The 19,103-nt window shown below is 38.6% G+C and overlaps 2 protein-coding genes across 5 annotated transcripts; both read right to left on the reverse strand.

Moving 5' to 3' along the window:
* Positions 1–442: 442 nt before the first annotated feature.
* Positions 443–8,108, reverse strand: adpgk (ADP-dependent glucokinase). Of its 2 annotated transcripts, none has more exons than XM_067500595.1 (8): positions 7,951–8,108; positions 5,344–5,587; positions 3,529–3,754; positions 3,364–3,426; positions 2,741–2,861; positions 2,447–2,643; positions 1,608–1,706; positions 443–1,460 (listed from the first exon to the last, which is right to left on the reverse strand). In XM_067500595.1, the coding sequence occupies exons 2-8, from the start codon at positions 5,568–5,570 to the stop codon at positions 897–899; spliced, it is 1,497 nt and encodes a 498-aa protein (XP_067356696.1). In that variant the 5' UTR covers positions 5,571–5,587; positions 7,951–8,108; the 3' UTR covers positions 443–896. The 2 variants fall into 2 exon arrangements, with proteins under 2 accessions (XP_067356696.1, XP_067356698.1); XM_067500597.1 differs by having other exon boundaries at positions 443–1,457; positions 7,951–8,107.
* A 1,084-nt stretch (positions 8,109–9,192) lies between these two features.
* Positions 9,193–18,124, reverse strand: snx22 (sorting nexin 22). Of its 3 annotated transcripts, none has more exons than XM_067500599.1 (9): positions 17,973–18,124; positions 17,736–17,882; positions 17,262–17,509; positions 14,240–14,323; positions 13,996–14,100; positions 12,793–12,887; positions 12,353–12,382; positions 11,631–11,698; positions 9,193–10,868 (listed from the first exon to the last, which is right to left on the reverse strand). In XM_067500599.1, the coding sequence occupies exons 2-9, from the start codon at positions 17,737–17,739 to the stop codon at positions 10,750–10,752; spliced, it is 753 nt and encodes a 250-aa protein (XP_067356700.1). In that variant the 5' UTR covers positions 17,740–17,882; positions 17,973–18,124; the 3' UTR covers positions 9,193–10,749. The 3 variants fall into 3 exon arrangements, with proteins under 3 accessions (XP_067356700.1, XP_067356701.1, XP_067356699.1); XM_067500600.1 differs by having other exon boundaries at positions 17,692–17,882; positions 17,973–18,123; XM_067500598.1 differs by lacking the exons at positions 17,736–17,882; positions 17,973–18,124 and having other exon boundaries at positions 17,262–17,685.
* Between the last annotated feature and the right edge of the window lie 979 nt (positions 18,125–19,103).

Genomic DNA, 19,103 nt, shown 5'->3' on the forward strand with positions numbered 1-19,103 from the left:
CATTAAACATTTTTGCTACTTCTGATGATGAAGGAACATTCATAGCAGCTGAATGTGCGTAGTTGTTCTGTTAGGATTAGGGTTAAGTTTGCAACTCCTATATATGCATTTTGAATGTAATGGGATGCAAACTTAACCGTAAATCTAACATGATATTAATGCAAGTTTATCTGATACATTGTTTTATTGCCAGAAATAATACTTAAAAAAGGTCAAAGAATGTAAAAAAAGAAGTAGTAGAAGTAAAATAATATTAAACTTTATCTGTGCAAAAGTTGGCACCTGCCTTGATCTACCTTTGTTTTGTTTTACCTTGGATATTTCAAAATGAAGGAATACAAACTTGCACCCTGTAGGTCTCAGAAGGGTAGGTGGTGCGAAGATTAATTTTCAATTTGTTTGGCTCTGAAACATAATTAAAACACGTAATAACTTTCTTCTCTTTTATTTTCTCAAGGCACGGCATACTGAACATATGCAGGTTAAAGTAAAATAGTTGAGCCAAGAAAACTCTTTGGAGTTTGTGAAGATGGCTTTTTAGCTATGTCCAGTTTGCCCCGCTATGCATAGAGTCAGGATGTCCTCAGAGAACCTAGACTGGTCCAGTTCTGCCTTTTTTGTGTCTGCTGGAGGAGTAAAGGACAGAGGTGACTGAAGCAGGCTGGAGAAGTCACGAGGCATGATTTAAGACTGACGCCATCAACCAGCTTTCTTAAACTCTAGAAGAGTTTTGGGACAGAAGACAGAATCTGGTTCAAGACATGGAGTTCTGACCTGGTTTAGAAAGAAGTTTCTAACCCAACAAACAGCTCTGCATGTGAATCTTCACTGGGCATTTTTAGCACCGCCCCACAAAGTTTTTAAGAGAGCATCACAGCATCAGATTGAAGCCGGTCTCAGAATGGCTGCTGGATTTTAAACTCTGAGTAAATTAGTCCCTCGGCTGAGATGGCGTCCCCAAGCCCAACTGTCCGAAGAGGCTGTTTGCATACTAGTACCGGTGTGAGGTGGAAGGTGACATTTCCTCGATGCCACACGGTTACAGGCTCTGCCGGGTTAAGGGACAACTTCTCCCGTGGCTCAGAGTGTGAGCTGTGGAACTGCAGTGGGGCTTTGAGCGCCACCTTGCTGACATCAACAGACCGGGTGCCACAGGCTTGAGTGCTGGCCACTCGCGCTCCGGCCATCACCGCTGCCGCCTGGTTCCCCCAGTGCCCATCCACTGTGGCTAGGATGTGGTAGGCCAGCGTGTGGAAATGAATTCGAGTCAGGTCCGCCTCCGACAACAAATCGCTGCGGCCGTGCTGCTCCAAGATCCAGAGGAGAATGTCGCTGACTTGGCCCACATCAGGGACGCCATTCCAGGCAGCCAAATCTGCATGAGGTCCCTCACCTGCTTGAGAGAGGAAGAGCAGCTCCTGCTCATTCAGCCCAATGGAGCTGACAATGGGCATAACCTGCTAACAGGAAACACAGAAAAACTTTAATTAAATATATGAACTCTGTAGGGAATGCTGACATTTGAGCACACTATTCTTTTGTCTGTGAGGCAATTTGTGAATTTCACTACATGAAAGACGCTCTGAGACATCCTTTTCCACATGTACCTCCTGCATGATCCTGGTCATAAAGTCTTTGTCAATCATGCTTGCCAACTCCAGGTGAATGGGAATATCTTTTTGAATGTCAGATATGGCCAACACAGCCTGCAAATAGACAAAATACAAAATGTAATACAAGTTTTACCCAGATGTATACAATCACATACACTCACTTTATTAGATACACCTGAACAATCTAATACAATCCATACAGCAGCTCTGCCATGAATTCTACTTTTACGATGTTAGAATTTCTCCGTTTTTAGGTTGAAACTGTCAGAAATGTGATAATTCTACTCTCTGTTTACTATTGAGGTCCAAGGTCCATCCCAATGGGAGTGGATTATAAGAAGAGGTGGTTCTAATGTTTTGGCCACCCCATTGAAAATGAATGAGCATGCAGCATGTTGATGTCATATCATAGTGCTGCCCTGAAAACACCTCACAGAATTTTCTAAAATATTCTGGCCTCCTAATACAATACATAATTTTGCTAATTCCATTGGCTTTCATTTGATGATTTTTGAAAGTTGACATAAAGGTCAGCAGTGTCAGTGACATTTTTGTGAATGACACTTTCCAACAAACAGAAAAGAACTGGTAGGCTTTTATTCCAATTTCAGGGCTTTTTTTAGCTACTCTTTTTAGCTTTTCTTAGCAGGTAGCATTCAGCACACTGAAACGAACAATGTAGGACAAATTCGTGCACTTAAAGAGAGTTTGGTGAACATGAAGTGAAACCGTGTATGGTCAAGAGTCACTAAGCAAAACAGTTAAAGCTCCAAAAGTTTTGTTGCTTAAAACAAATGTTGAGCTTATATAAAGAACAGATTTCAATGACTGGCCTCTTCCAGACGCTCTTCCCAGAGCTCTCTGCCCTGACCCTCCATCATGTGGAGCCCCGACAGAACGACCAAGTCGGGCTGAAACTCCTCCAGACTTGCCACGAACGTCTCCAATGAGCTCATCTCCCCATTGGAAACGTCGTGAGAGAAGATGAAGCGATTAGCTTGAGGTGCCTGGGTTGAACCCCACTGTTCACCTGGAAACACAGAAGATGACAAAATACAACTGTTGTGTTATACATCTTTATTGAAGGGATGAAGGGAAGTGCAACAGATCCTTGTTCTTATCATTACCTGCTTTATACTCCAGGATGAGGTGGAATTCATCTGTCTCCTGGAGAGAATCTGGGGGAACAACTATCTGTTCATCCAGCATTTCATGAAGTTTTGGACCAACTGGCCCACACAACAAAACCTGCAACGTAAAAAAAAAAATACTTTGAACCAAGCACTGTTCCGTCTAAAAAAGGTTAATTTTTCTTAGAAATGCGGCTCTGCAATCAGATTTTTTATGCTCAGAAGTTTTGGGAACATGTATGAATATGTATGCATGTTCTTCCTGTACTTGCATGGGTTTCCTCTGGCTTTTCATCCCATAGTTCAAAGACATGCATGCTAGATGAATTGTATGGATGGCTGAATGAGATTCAGAATTCAACTACAGTACTATGCTTAGAAGCTTGTAATGGCCGCAATTTGTTTTGACATTTGGAAGTGGCAGAAAAACGTCTTTCACACGTTCTTCGTTCTTTAGGCCCAATTTTCTAAAGAATTCTGCAAAGTTAGTACCTAGGCTGTGTGTGCATAGGCTTGAATCTGATAAAACATAATAAAATCCTGTTTCTAAATGCGTCAGACAAATATTTAAGAGCTCATCATTTTAGGCTAAGTGCAAGAGTAGAAACATGCTTCTGTACCATCAGATCCGGGTAGCTGGCGAGCTTCTGACCAATAAGGGCCGCGTTCCCTCCAACATATAGCTGGAATAAGACAAAGGTAAATTTTAGACGCGTGAAGAGAATTTTAAATTAATATACTAGCAATAATTTAATCTGTGGGAAAGTTTGGAGGAGTAGCCTTGCCTTAGCACCGGGGTACTCTGCAGCTGCACGTGCAATCCTCTGAAAAACTTCCTTGTCACTGAAGAAACGCTCAGCAGCTGCTCCACGTCCCATGAAATGGATGAAGGCTTCCTTCAAATCCTCTTTAGAGTGCAACACTTCGTGATCCAGGCCAGTGCCAGGATCCACAGCAAGAGCCTGCAGCAGCCCCACTCCAGACACGACCACATCAACACAGGCGTTCACACTGAACGAAACGAAAATAATGGTTTATAAATGGCTAAATTAAAAACAGAATGCAAAGTTGTTAAAAGAAGAGGGGGATGCTGCACAATGGTAAAATTTGCCCTGTTCCATCGTTTTGAGATGTGTTGCTGCCATCAAATTGAAAATGATCTAATATTTTCCATGAAATGGTGAAATTTCTCAGTTTAAACAGCTGATATGTTGTTTATGTTCTATTGTTAATGATATATGGGTTGATGAGATTAGCAAATCAATGCATTCTGTTTTTAATTTACTCTTTACACAACATCCCAGTTTTTTTTAAATTTGTCTTGTAGAATTGAGGTTATAATAAACCCACCCATCAATGCATTTGACCCATGAAGCCTAATGGGTCAGAGATGTGTATTTAAACAACAGGTGACAAAAACCTTTTTTTTCGAAAAGACCCTGGCCGAGATTTGTTTGCTTTTTAATAGTTTCCTCCTTCAGCTGCTGCCTCCTAGTTTAATAACCAGTGTTTCTCCAGGTTCATCAAGTTAAATCCTAAAGACAGATTCATTACAGCCAGGTGCCTTTATGAACACTGTAATCATTCATCCAGTTTTAAAAAGCTCTTTCAATGGAAACCATGGGGGCCAAAATTTACATTTCTATCTGATGCTAATATGCATCCACTGCAGTTTGATTTAATTAAAATCAAGGGGATATCTTCAAAGTTAAAGTTTAGTTACAGCAGAAGGAAAGAAACAAAAAGAGAGAATTATGAACTAAAACGACTGCAGCTTTGGAAGATAATTAGGAAACTCAAAAGTTTAGATTGTCTGCACATGAACCTTCTCTAGCATTTATAGTCAAGTCATGTTTATTTATATGCTGCCTTTATATGGCACACAGTGCCAACTTAAGGTGCCTTACATAAGCCCCCCAAAATAAAAAAGATAAATGGACCAGCAGGTAAGCCAAACTGGCACATTTGGAAAACATGTTTTTAAAGTACAATGGATAATAAAACAAATCTACTGTAAAAATGTACAGTCTACACACCTTATTCCCAGCACAGAGCTGCCCATCACACAGATAAATGTGTAGCAGTAATGTGTTAGAATCCAGAGTAATTCATTAGTCAGAGAAAACAAAGGCTTTGAGATTCTTTTTGAATATCAGGAGTGTGTTAATCTGGTAATTGATTCTAGAGAGTGGCACCAATGTAGCTAGAATATATCACATATATCATATTTTTGTCACAGCTCTGCAGATTAAGATAACACTAATTCCTAAAAGTACGAGTCCCATGGGGAGGATGACTTTTCAATAGGACAACCGGAGAGTTGGCATGTTCCTGGTTCCCTCAACAACAATTTTTGTGGCAGAATAGAGTGGGAAAATCTCTTGACCTTGTGGCAACTACAGACCTTTTCCCTTTGGGTAGAGGAAGCAAAAAATTAAGAATAACTGATTTCTGCCCATTAATCCATTCCTATATTACCTCATTGAAACTGAATGATTAAACTTGCAGCAGAGAAATCATGGCATCTTGGTGAATATACTGAATATTTAGGACAGCATAACACCACACACATATTCCATCTGTATGAGTCTGTTACTCACCCTACTGCCACTCTGCTCCACTGTCGGGTCGGTAATGTTATAAGAGTCTCCCAGGCAGCAGATATCACCTGCTCCAAGCTGTTTTGTCTGTTTAGGCTAAAAGAAGGCGACTGAAAGCTTGGCAGGCTGACATACTGCAGAATCTGCTCCGGCAGGTCTGAGCCACCGTAGTAGAAATAACCAACGGCTAACGCCAGCAGGGCCGCTACTGTAGCCTTCCTCCACATGATGCGTCCCCCACGTACTGTAACAAAGTCATAACAACGTCATGAAAGGTGATCGTGTTCATGTTTATTCAGCTTTATTATCATGCTGGAAAAAGTAGACTGTTGTGGTGTTGAAGTAAATTACACAAAAAAAATCTTTTATTAGATGGTATTAGTTTAAGATGGTGTACCTAATAAACCGGCAACACTAGCAAGAAAGTCTTTTATCAATCAAAACCACCACCTTAATTAGTCCTTACACTTTGCCTGAAATAAATACCTGTGACATCATATACAATAAAACTAAATTATCAGGGTTTATATAAGAGCTCCACCAATTACTTGATCACATTGACGTGTGGCCAGGAGGAACCAGGTATCAAACCACCAGCCCTGAGGTTCATGGACGACAAAGTGAGTGACACTGGACTCAAAACAACAAACACAAACAATAGAGCTGATTGTTCCAGGCTTTTTTGGGTCTGAAACTGAATCCATGTCATTTACTAGCAAATTATCACAAGAGCTGCAACTATTAGTCCGGGTATTTGAAAATTAATTTGAAATTATTTGATTTATCTTATTGTCACTTTTCAACATTTGATGGTTTTAAGTTTTAAAATGTGACAATGCGAAATGTATTTAGCCGGCATTAGACTTTGCCCTGACCTCACTACAATAAAACATCTCCCTGCTCCTTCAGATGTCATCATCGTGAGAACTGACTCACCACTGCTCAGTGTAGCATACCCACCAGAAGCTACCGTCTTTCCGACTTTCTTTTTCTCTGCTGCAAAGACCGAGTGCGACATTCACTGGAAAAACATTTCTGAGTTACTGTGTGTGTGTGTTGTAGATAAGTACCGTTACAGAAGAATGTCTGTTGTGTCTGTGGGGGAGTGTGAGGCTCTGCAGGGGAGTCACAGATTCTACACTTAGTGAATCAGTTTTACTGTTTTCATACATAATTTAAATTGGACACTGTCAAATACAACTGTAACGTTCAGTTGTACCAGCTGCCAAAAAAAGACCAAAAGATGCACATTACCATTTAGCAGCCCCTACCAGCTGTACTGAACATATGGCTGTCACATAGTATCTAAACCTAACCCTGATGTCTTTGTGCCCACCCCCGTCAAATCACTGTTGTAATGCAGCTTTGGTCTGTTAGTTACACCAGCATCATTTTCGTGCCATTCTAAAAGATGGCATCTGGTATTTTGATTCAAAAACTTCATATGAGAAGATGGGGCAAAAAAAACCTTAATGGGTGTAAGGTTTGACGACTTGTTGGAAAATTCAGCCCAGAGGCTTCTAACACTACATCATGCTAATTCCTGTCCATTATAAGAATTTGTAGTAGTACATAACCAATGTAGTTGCGTGATAACAGGTTTGCATATGTCCCATAATGTGATTATTTCATATATAGGCCTACGAAGCACAGTGGGAGGCACAGTGCAAATAATGAAAGAGTCTGGGAAGGAAAAGTCAATTGTGAAACAAAAGAGCGTCATCTGTTGTTTGGAAATGGCCCAGGAAATAATGTGAATCTGTAATATGACAGTTGTTCCACAACTCAACCACAAACACCATGGCAGCAGGTTAACCAATAACAATAACAAACTGGGTATTAACTGGTTTGGATTTTATTTTTTTTTTTTAACAGTGTTGATGAATGCTGATGTGAGTGACAGTCAACACCATATTGGTGAATGACACCATTTTCACATCTTCACTTATTAAAAATATTGTGAAATAGTATGATTAAAGTTTAGAGTTCGTCGTCCAGTCCTCGTTTGAAAAACAATGTGGATGTTTTTAGAAGCACGTGATTATGCAGACAGTCCAAACAAACAAACAAACAAACAAGCAAAACAACAACTATAGTTTAGGCTGCATTCACCCTTTAATAACAGGGACGACCGAGGAAATTTAGCACCGTTCATTTACACGTAGCTGCTCCCCAAACTGGAAACACAGGAAGCGGCTTGAAAGTCGTTGAAGCCAACCAACTAACCCACATATGCAAGTTCAAATTTACGTCTTCGTGTCCTCAAATATTGTCCGTAACCACAATAATCCCACGGTCTCTACTCTTACAGTTGCATCAACGGTGGTACAGTGTGTAACCTGGGTTAAGTTACTGCTAACGTGGACACAGTGAATGCATTAGCTAACATGCTAACACCAGCACACTGGGTATATCTTTAGCTACAGTTCATTAAAGCTAAGCGGACTTTATCCAGATCGGATTAGCACACAGCCTAATTCAGAGAATAACAGTCAAACACCCTAACAACAACATGAGCCTCATCTCTGTTTCCAGCTTTAGTTAAAAGACAAAAGAAAAAGGAAGAAGTAGCTTCATAGTTTAACGTTAGTTGTTAGCGGCACGTACCGATAATGTGCAGGTTCCAAGTCTGTCACTCAGGAAGAAGATCCTGTTTCCTGGTCTTTCACATGCAGATGACTTCGTCTGCTGAGAGCTACCGGTGAAAGGAGAGGCAGGTGAAAAGGTGACACTCAGTACAAGTCATTGTGGGAGCAGCAATGACTGAGAAGGAGGGAGCTGGACGCGCATCAGCGGCTTCCTGCGACCGCCCTGCGCATGCGCATCTGCACGGACCGAATCCTTGCGCTGCGGGGGGAATAACTTAATAAATCACTGATATCGGTAATATTATTGAAAAAAAAATTATGGCATCTAAACTCATTTACAACTATTTACAACAATCTACTTTAATTAAATTTATGACACTAATGTTAAAAGGTTAAGTCAGGAATTTCTAAAACATTTTTGTTACTGCCATAAGTCCCATAAAACAGCTAAAGAGAACAATGAATTGCATCTTCTCGTTTAAGTATCTGCGATTACAGAACATGACCTTTAGCTTAATTGCTTGTGCTATAGAGCTCCACTATTGCTCAAAATCCTAAACACACATAAGTGAATCACATCAATACAAAGGGTGACATGTTTGTTCTCACAAATAATGTGATTGTGCCAAAGACAAAACAAAAGCACTTGCACATCTTATTGCTCTAATAGTAAAAACGAGAACCCTACTTGTCTTCCGAAACCACAAGACAACCGTCTTTTGGCGGGGCTCATCGAAGTTTAGTTTTTTTTTATTTTGTAAACTCTGTGTGTGTGCTAAAGTTGCAATCCTTTGAAATCAGAGAATAAATTTGATGGATGAATTTTCAAATGGTGTAGTTACAGTTGTTCTGCTTTGGATAAAACTTATGCAGGTTCCACAGTCATACTCCCACCCTGAAACATGTGTAAACCTTCTGTTCAGAACTATGAGCCCTGAGATGACTTTGTTGTGAATTGGCGCTATATAAATAAAGTTGAATTGAATTGAATTGAATTGAACTATGATATGACAAAGACCAAGCCCCTCTTTGCATAGAATAACAATTTTACTGATACTTTCACTTGGTTGTGAAACCATGTTTTCCACTATCATAATCTTATATTCTGAAACTTGAGGCAAAAACAATGCTAAGTGCTTTTACAAAGAAAGGCAAAATTCTCCAACCAGACACAAAACTACAAAGAAAGTCAAAATGTCTACAATGTTACAGAAAACTACTACTAACAATGCAGCTTGAGTATGTCTGAGCCCACGGAATCATAATCAATTCATTTTAAAGTTGTATCCATCTTCCCATCTAACTATTTCAGTCTGAAGCAATGCAGGAACTGAACACCATTCAGAAGATTAACTTTTCCCGTTGAATTTATGAATTTAAGGACTTTTAATTTAAGTCCAACCAGGTGTTGAGATTAAGCAAACAGGAGAGTAATTTGAAACTACATAACGTAATTAAAGACCTAACCCCTTTCTTCCTGGCCTTTTTCCTTCAGGCAATGAGCATGTCTTGTTCAATCCAAACCGCTTGTTGCTGCTTGTAAGCTATTTAGTTTGAGGCATGGCAGAGGTACAGAAACCTGACACCATCTTCATAGCATTCGGTGTTAATCTGACATTTCACATACCGAAATTCTTCCCTTCATTATAAAACCTGATTATATGGTCCTAGTCTGTAAACGTATGAGTGAAAGGATCGTACATGAGCACAGTATTTTTCAGTTCAAATAGAATTGTTTATTGATTGATTTACATGACAAAAGTCTATCTGTGTTGATTTGTGTTGAGTTTTGCTCATGTTTCCATATCTGATCAAAATATCCAATTTTTTACACGTAAACTCGATTGATGCTTATTAAATATTTGGGGTTGTGGAGAAAGTCTATATGTGAGAGTAGTTTCATGGGGCTTGAGACAATTTCCATTGTTTTTCATTTATTTTAAATTCAATCTACAACACAGGCAAAAACTCAATTCGGAAAATAAATCTCTGAATTTTGTGCACTGAGGTATGAAATAGTTAATATAAAGCATCTTAGTAGTAAAAATTAAAACACATCATGTAGAATAATAGTGCTGTAAAAATACTGTAATCTCATCCAGGCTGCCTAATTACTGGCCTACAATAATACAATGAATGTGTTATAATCTGTTATCAATTTCCCACTTTTAGTTTCTCAACCCGATGAACATTGATTTTCTTCAGGTTTAAATACTGAATTTACACAGGAGTCATGTTTGAGTAGTGTATTTATTCAAACTTCCTCATTAAAGATTGACCTAAAAAAACATCTGCACTATATAGCCTAACTTTAAAAACGTTTTGTTTTGCTAAAAATAGCCTCAAACGACTAAGAAAAATTAGAGACTTCGAATGAGGGTGTGACACTGGAGAAATGTAAGCTTGTGTTTGACCTAAGGCATTAGCATCAGCCTCTGTGTTTTTTCTCATCCCCAACCAAATTGCTGGTACTTAGAACATCTTGTCACATCTTTCTTCTCTGTCTTTGTCATGGATTAAAACACTGAATAATAATTTACAGAGTGAGTCTGACAACATCTTCAGAACAAGTTTTCAACACGTGTTTTGGTTGTCGACCCAAACTTGAGATCCTCAGATTGTTGTCTGAAGACTAGGTGTAGCACCGCAACAACAATGCCTGGGTGATAAGTTTACAACCCATCTGGGGCCAAGTGTACCAAAACTGGTTTTATTACATGTTATAGTGTTTATGCTGATGGCGTTTTTATTCATACGTCCTGCTGTCTTGTGCATTTGACTGTGTTGAAAGCTAAAAAAAAAAACAACAACTGAAATTTCAGGCCTCTATTGAAATAGTGGGGTCTGGCTCTGTGAGAACTGGGGCAGTGAAGGTGACTCTGTTGTCCCGGGGGTAGAAACCCTGAAGAACTCCATCCACAACAACATCTGGGAGACCTGCAAGACAGTGCTCAGGGTTAATATGGTTTGCTTATGTCTGCCACCTTTCAGTTCAAATTTACAAACCGACTGTTGGTGAGATTGTTGGAATTGTTTAGTGATGGTAAATGCACAGGCTATCTGATGAAGCTGCTTACAGTAAGCGACTTCTGCTTAGCCCGAGCAGATGCAATGCAGATAGAAGGCCCAGTCTTTCTGCCAAGTATCTGCTCTTTGTTTGGTACACTCGGTCAGACAATGGAAATTGTCTTATAAATCTGATAGGGCAACTCTGTTTACTAAAAACTACTCAAGCATCTGAACTCAAAACGCGACTATGTTTTTGAAATGGTAATCAGTGATTGATGTTCAGAAGCAATATATTTTTGAACCAAAGTAGGGACTACATTTTTACATTTTACATTTACAACATGGCTGTATTGGCTGAATGTTCACTGTCAACATTTCCAAACTATATTAACAGAACGTGTATCAGACTGTCACAAAAACATATTTGCAATTGCAGTTTAGTCGTTAAGATGAAATGATTGGAGACAATTGTCCTTCAAGTCTCTGGGGTCAGCCACCACAGCTAAGGCCAAACAAATACCATGTAGAAATGAGGCTGGCTTAAGCTGAAGGGTAATTTTTGTTTGGGTCAGGGTAGGAATTAAAGGCATCTATAGCTTAGGGCTAAGTAATGGAGCTGCCTTTCTTGGGGCCCAGCTCAGCTCATACCCACTTTGAAGACGAATGAGAGAAGCAGTCTGTTCTTCATACCTGAAGTGCAGTCGGAGAGATATGGATCCTGAAGAAATCCCAATACTCGCTGATGTGGTAACTGACAACTGAGGAAAGAAAAAGCAGAACACTAGGTAATCTCATGCACTAGTACTTAGACTTATTTTAAGTGTTGTATTATCTCGTACCCATCATGGGTAAAACATGTTTATCCATTAGGATGGCGGTATGTGCACATCTCAGCAGGGTTTGTATTTGCCAAATGGGTTTGGTGGACACTTATGATATTATGATTTAAACAGGAGCAAGCCTGACCTCGTTCTTCCGCAGAACTATGAGCTCTGGCTGAGGTGGTAAAGTACTAAAGACAGGGTTCAGTGCACATGCCCCTATGCTGAGGGATAAACCTTACACCATGCAATGTGTGAACAACAGGCGAATTATTATTATTTATCCAAATTTTTAGGGGTTTCAAATATATATTTTAAATTGCAGAAAAAAGATAAAATATCGATTTTCGAAGGACATATTTATTTTAAAATCAGGGAAAATGTTTAAAGTCTAGTAACCGATATGTCCAATTTGGGGAGAACTGGTAATAAAAACGTTACTTTTCTGCAAAAGTTGATGTGATTGGGCACTGTGGGAAACGTGAACGTGACATTTGTAACATTTTCACGCATGTCAGCTGCAGATATAAAAGGTCCAAACTATCCCGCAAAACTACAGAGACATAAAAAATAGACACTGCAGCGTCTTACCTGCAAGTGTGACTGTCCATGTCAAGTGATCTGAAATTAAAGCACAAAGTGCTTATTGCAAAGATACTGTCAAAATGAAAAAAAGGCATGTTTACAAAGAGGAAACTCACATAATTTGTATTTTATAATTACATATGTCCTACATATTCAGTGAAATACAGAGAAACTGGAGTGAGGAATGTGAACCAGATTTAAAAGAGCAACAATGAAAATAATAAACTTTTCATTTACACTGAGAACTTCGAGGCACATTAATCTACTAACAATCAGCAATTAATTTTATCTTGTGGGTCAGAGCCAGTGCTGCAGCTCAACGATACTGTGAGAGATGTTTTATTATGATGCTGCATTGCCCCCAATCCAAAAATAGAGGACCTAAATATAGTAATATGTCCAGCATCTGTTGGTGCAGTCAGAGGAGCCAAGACGTAAGGACTTACTCCACGCTGCTCATCCTGCGCCCTGTGTTAAAGTGTTTAATGTGGAGGAAGTCCAGCAGCACCTGTGGCACATCTTCATATTGACAGATGATACTCTATATAACAGAGAATAAAAAAAACAACAACAACTGAGAAGACACATATTTGAACCGTGTTTTTTTATCTTGAAAAAAAAAAGTTTAAACAATTAAAGTCACATATCAAATGACATTTTCCACCTTGTTTAATGTACAAATGATAACACACAGCTGCATTTTTTTCAGTAGAATAAAGTTAGGATATTTTTATATAAAGATACATTTTGGACTTTGGATTTTAAGATTCAAGTACTGTTGGCAGCAGTTTGGTTTTACACTGCTATGATCAAAAAACAAAACAAACAAACAAAAAAAAACCACCCCAGAAATATTTCTACCCAATTTCTACATATTGGATCTATAAATTAAGGTCCCTCAGGTGCGAGACATTTTCCATGCAGATCAACAATTACAACATTTGATCTGTTACTGACTTCAGTTTGTGACCTGTTTTCTCCTCAATTACATATTTATTTCTTTGAAAATCCAAAACAACAAGCAGGTACTGAATAAAGCATGAATTATCATGAAAAAATCAACAGCTACATAGCAGCTAGTAAGTGATACTAAACATTGCAGGTAGGTGCTCTGCTTGACTGCAGCTGCTTCAGACCAAAATCTAGGTCACACTCTACACAAGTTTTACTTTCTTTCCACTGTCTCCTTGTCTTGTTTCTCGGATTGATATTAAAATGTGTCTTTTGCTGGGGAATGTCATCTAAATAATGACTTTTGCGTTTGCTGTTACTCCTCAACTCTTTAAAAGCCATCAGCAAATCAATGCACATTTTAGTCTTTTACCTTTTCTTGGTTTTATAACTTTTACTTTGTAGTTTAAATGTTGTTTTTTTCTGCCTCTCTTTTTTACTCTACTAAATCACTTATTAAATTGTTTTCAAAAGTGCTGTTTACTTAAATAAAACACTTGCTCACCTACTCACCTGTTTGCATAGGTGTGGTCTAAAAGCACAGCCAGCTAAACAGTGTTACGCACTTGAAAAGTGAAATTGTCCCAGGATGTGTAAGACATCTATCTGGCACAGGGACAAACTGCAGCAGGACAGAGGCTCCTTGTCAGGGCCCACAGAAGGCTCTACCTTACTCGATGGACATGTGTATGTTGTACCTGGATGTAATCTTCCAACTCCTGCTTCCTCTGCTCCAGGGGTTTGGTCCTAAGGTGGGGGTTCCTTTTGCTTGGGAAATCAGGAGTGTGAATGATCTTTCTGAGCTGCAGATACCAAAATATATATTACACAATTTATTAACCTTAAAAGACAAGATAGAAGAGAAGAAAACAATAAAACACCACAAACTTGTAGCTATAACACAAGTTCAATGGACAAAACAAAACTTCAAAAATAATTTACTTTTCTGTGAAGAGTCTGGAATTCGCTGTTTCTTCTGAGCACATAGTGTTTCCTCTCATTGAACAAGACTTCAACTCTGAAAAGCTTTAAAAGAAAAAGTAGAAGTAACCATTTAGTCGTTCACCGAATATAATGTTGCTCAGGTTGATCATTCATAGTTAACCAGTATTGTGTCATATTTTTCCAAGTTTTGAAGGAAGTAAACCTGAAGTTCACTATTTGTAAACAGACATAATTCTCTTCTATGGCCTAATGTATTTTGAATACCTATACAAAGAGGAAACTACATTTTTAGTGATTTTCAAAGCTTGTTCCCTGTATAGTGTGAGCATGCACTGGCCTGTACACATCATGTTAAAACATCCTTTCTCCACCAGGAGGTGAAACAGAGCTTCACATTTCCATGTCTAGAGTTACTATTAGGGCAAATGCATAAGCATGATCACATAACCACAGCTTTACATGTAGATGACATGCTTCACTTTTACTTTCCTCTACACCTTGTTACAGAAATGTAATACATAACTTTACCAACTAACATTTGGACTATATGATCAATTATGATTTCTCATGTGGTTTCGCAACCTTCAGTTTCCATTGTTTTCAAAACTGGATGGTCAAAGCCTATAGATGTATTGCCTTACCATTTTAAAAATAGTACAGCACATGGGAAGAGCCTCAGTTCTGCAAAATCCACATTTACACTGACACATAGAATAATTTCACGCCACTGCACCGTGAAAACATCTGCACAGAGTGAAATATCTGTAATTCTTTCGCTTAATAATTTTAAAGTGGTAGCAGCAAGAACACCTGATATATTTGATACTGTCCTCTTTTGCACATGAATGAACTTTGGACGAAATTATTTTATGGCAATGCAAATAAAACATACAGTTATACCAGCAGAAAATATTATGGAGTCTGGTTGATACAGTACAAGGAAGTGCAGTCAGTCAACACAACATGCCCTCTTCACTGTGGGTCAACTGAAACAAATTCCCCAGCCTAGTGTCAGGGGATCATTTTAAAATCTAAGTGTGAATGTGATTTGAAGCAAATTCATGATCTCTGGATGTGTGAACCCTTAAAGGCTCAGTTCCGTCCTGAATACTGCATGTTACTGTAAGTGAAGTTACAGCTAAACCAGGAGTGCAGTATTAAGGTTTTAAGTAACGTGCATAGAGCAAAGCTAATTCTTTTAGATGAAAACTAATAACATTTTTTAAATTTGTGAAAAAAAAAAAAAACATTTATATGCAGATATTTCTGTGTGTGCATTGCACAAAACCATGTCAACACCACCAGCCCTGACATGGCAACACAGCTACTGTATGTAGACAAAGTGTAAGTGTACACAATGAGAGTATAGAGGCAAAACCATTTATAGTTTTTATGAATGAAAAACATTAAAAAGTTATCAAAACTTCAACTATGCTGTTGTAGAATTTGACAATGATGATTTTTCATAGGTTTCCGATACATCACCTTTAAAGTAATAATAATAATAATTGTATTTATATGACACTAAATTGTATGTTAGAGCCAAATACATATGCATATACATTCGCTAACCTCAGCGACATTACAACAATTACCGACTACAACAGTTAAAATAATTGATGTCTTAATAAATCAGGGACAACACATTACTGATTTTTATTACTTACTACTTTAATATACAATTTTTCCTATTATTACATGATATTTTCTTTTACTGAAGCAACATTTTCAATTCAAGACTTTCTTTTGGAGCATTTTTACAGTTGTGCAGTTTCTTCCTTTACCAGAGCTACTCAGTGCTTGATTAAAAGAAAAACAAAATCTCTGCATATTTACTGCAGCTTAATTAAAAGTTTCAGATTAATACAAAAGTCAGAGGTGGATGAAATTAGGTTGATGTCGCATATACGACTTATGGATGACTTACTTGTCTCCTTATGATGATGGAGTATTTTAATGACGAGGGCAACCTTGGTGCCGGTCCCAAGCCCGGACAAATTTGTGCAGAACCCCTGAAGGGTCAAGCCAAAAGCTGTTAAACTTTTTGATATCAGTGCATCCTCATTAATGAATTATTTAAAAATTAGCATTAATTTCTATGCAGTAACTAACATATGTACTAGCTCAACGTTGATTACATTACCATTTGAAAATGAGGGGATGCAAACGTCTGCAGCCAAATGTAAATACGTAGATAAAATGTGCTGCTGTGTTAGATCTGTTGTATTGAGCTACATGACCTGTGCACAGCAAGCTGCGATACACTGATTTATGACAGCTGTCCATCATCACTAACGCTGACTCCGTCCATCACGTTAAAACCATTAGTGTTTTAAAGGCCGTGACTGAATGATTTTTGTATTGATGCACTACTGATGCCAACCGTAGATGTTGTAGCCAACACAACTTTTATTATTTATATGTAAAAATGCATTTCATGATATGCTTTGTAGGTATTCTTTTAAACAAAGTAGTAACCATAGCTGTGCAAAACATGTGCAGTAAAAGTAATCCCATATTACTATGCTAATACTATATTTATAGGACTTTAAAACTGTGCTTAAGGAGAATGTACCACTGAAAACTCACATGTCACTTAATAAGTGACCTCAGTTATCACACATCTCCACACATGCATTTGAGCTGGAGGAGTTGCATATATAAATAACCAGCACCTAGTGGGAGCAATGTTGCAAAAAAATTGTGCTTTTAGTTTTGATACTTTAAACACGTTTTATTTCCTCATGCTTTTTGAAAATCGCGTTGCTGCTGTTACTCCCTGTGGGATTTTAGGTTCTCTTCATCCACTTTTACTCAATTGCCTAAATCTATCGTTATTGCAGTTTGGAGCATTGAAGTGTGAGTTGACCTCACTTTCACTCCTCCAGGTAAACCAGCTCACCTGGCGTCACCTTCAGTGATTTAACGGGCAAAAAAAAATAAAAATACATAAACGGCCTAAAATAGTTTTTAGCTGACGATAAATGTGACAAATGAGCAAATAAAACAGCGTCCTTACCTTTTTGGATTTTCCCGACTCATCCACCTCTCTCTCCATTGATGGTATCGACACTTCAATCATCGGAAAAGCGCCTTCCAGCAGCGTCAGACTTTCTCGGTTGTCCGGGACTCTGCGGGTCCGCAGCTCAGCAGGAACCCCAAAGACGTACGCTTTCCTCCGCGTCCAGGAACTGACCCAACAGTAAACGTGTCCGCCTGTAACGTTATCGCCCTCTCGTCGGTTTCCTCCTGCGCTCCACCTCCACACTAATTGGACAAACATTAAAGGTGCAGTCCAACATTTAGCATAAAACTCCTGTCCATGTCTGCTGCTGCGAGAAACGCAATAATGCAAATGTAAACCCGGAATTTGTGCAAAACTATAAGGAAATTTTGAGTTGGGTTATAGTTATATGGGCCCAGTAACAAAAGCTAGTAAGAGGACTTACCCACACTGAAATAAAAATTCCTTTTCACTAATAAATACACTAACCCATAAAGTGGTAACAGCTGATCGGAGGTAGACAAAGACTATATCCTCAGTTTAGTTTCAAACTCAGTTTGAAACTAAAAGCCACAAGCCTCAGATTGAAACACAGTCCCACTTCATTTTCAAATCCAGGTTCACTTCCCAGTACATCTGAAACACAAAGTTAAACAAAAACAGTCTACTAGATATGAAAAGGGATGTAAGCCCAGAGCTCAAAGCAAAGCAAAAAACTAGTCTTACATCCTCTCAGACCAACTGCTCAAAAGAAAACTGTCTCACAATAAGCTTAAACTGTTTATTTTCCCAAGGCGCCCAAGGTTTCAGCAATTCTAGCCCGATCATTTTACAACCAGAATCACATGCTCCGTCTGGGAGCTGTCATCATGGGATTTATATCTTCCCATTCCCGGATGTTGCTCACTCAGTTTTAAATCAAGGGACAGAAGAGCTGACTGAAGCAACTCTGTGCAACCACAGGTGACCTTAAAGATCACAGTCGGGTAAAAATATAACAAGGCTGTGTGTTGCCTCACCATTGTGTTTTACTACAACACATGTGAATCTCTGACCTCAGAGAGAACACTCACTGTCTGAAAACACAGTCAGCAGATACAGAAACTTTAAGGAAAAGGAAGTTAGTTTTCATTTGTAGCTGCAACAATGAAGTTTGTTTCTCAAGTCTCACAAATTCTTCTCTTGGACACAACCTTTGCCTCGCTCATAAGCGTATTCAGAAGTTTGAGAGCAGGGAAAACATTTTTTTTTAAATAGGCTGCAGTGACTTAATAATAAAAAGCTTTCAGTATTACTGTGTGCTCCACACTTCATCTTTCCAGATCCTGGTTCAGCTGTTTGTTGAACCAACTGTCTGAGCGTGTGTTTACTCAGGAGGTAGTCAGGTATTTTCTTTTGAAAGTGCTCAGAGCAGTACACAGTCACTGTTATTATATCTGTAAAATGCAGAACAATAGACTTTTTGTGTTAAAATGCACTTCGGTTTGAGGTGTAACCCTAATGAAACATAACCCTGTTCCCCAGCTGGATGCACAGGGACCCCTGGAACTGCTAATTCATTTCAGGTTTAGTTTGTTTACAAAAGGGGTTATTGAAAGGAAAACTGCTAGATCAGGGCAAATGTTCTGAAGCTACTATATGGCATGAAGACGGTTAACCAACACTGGAAACGGGAAGAAAAACGACCCAAGTTCTGTCAGACACACAACTCTCTTGAAAAACACAACTAGGTTTTACACTTCTGTTTTTGTACCAATCAAACAAAACACAGCAAATTTCACGGGTGACCTCCTTAAAATGTGTTTACTCTTTGATTTATCTAGACAATCTTAACGGACACTTTTTTTTTTTTATTAA

Source organism: Channa argus, chromosome 4 (genome assembly GCF_033026475.1).
Source record: "Channa argus isolate prfri chromosome 4, Channa argus male v1.0, whole genome shotgun sequence".
In the NCBI taxonomy this organism is placed as follows: Eukaryota; Metazoa; Chordata; class Actinopteri; order Anabantiformes; family Channidae; genus Channa; species Channa argus.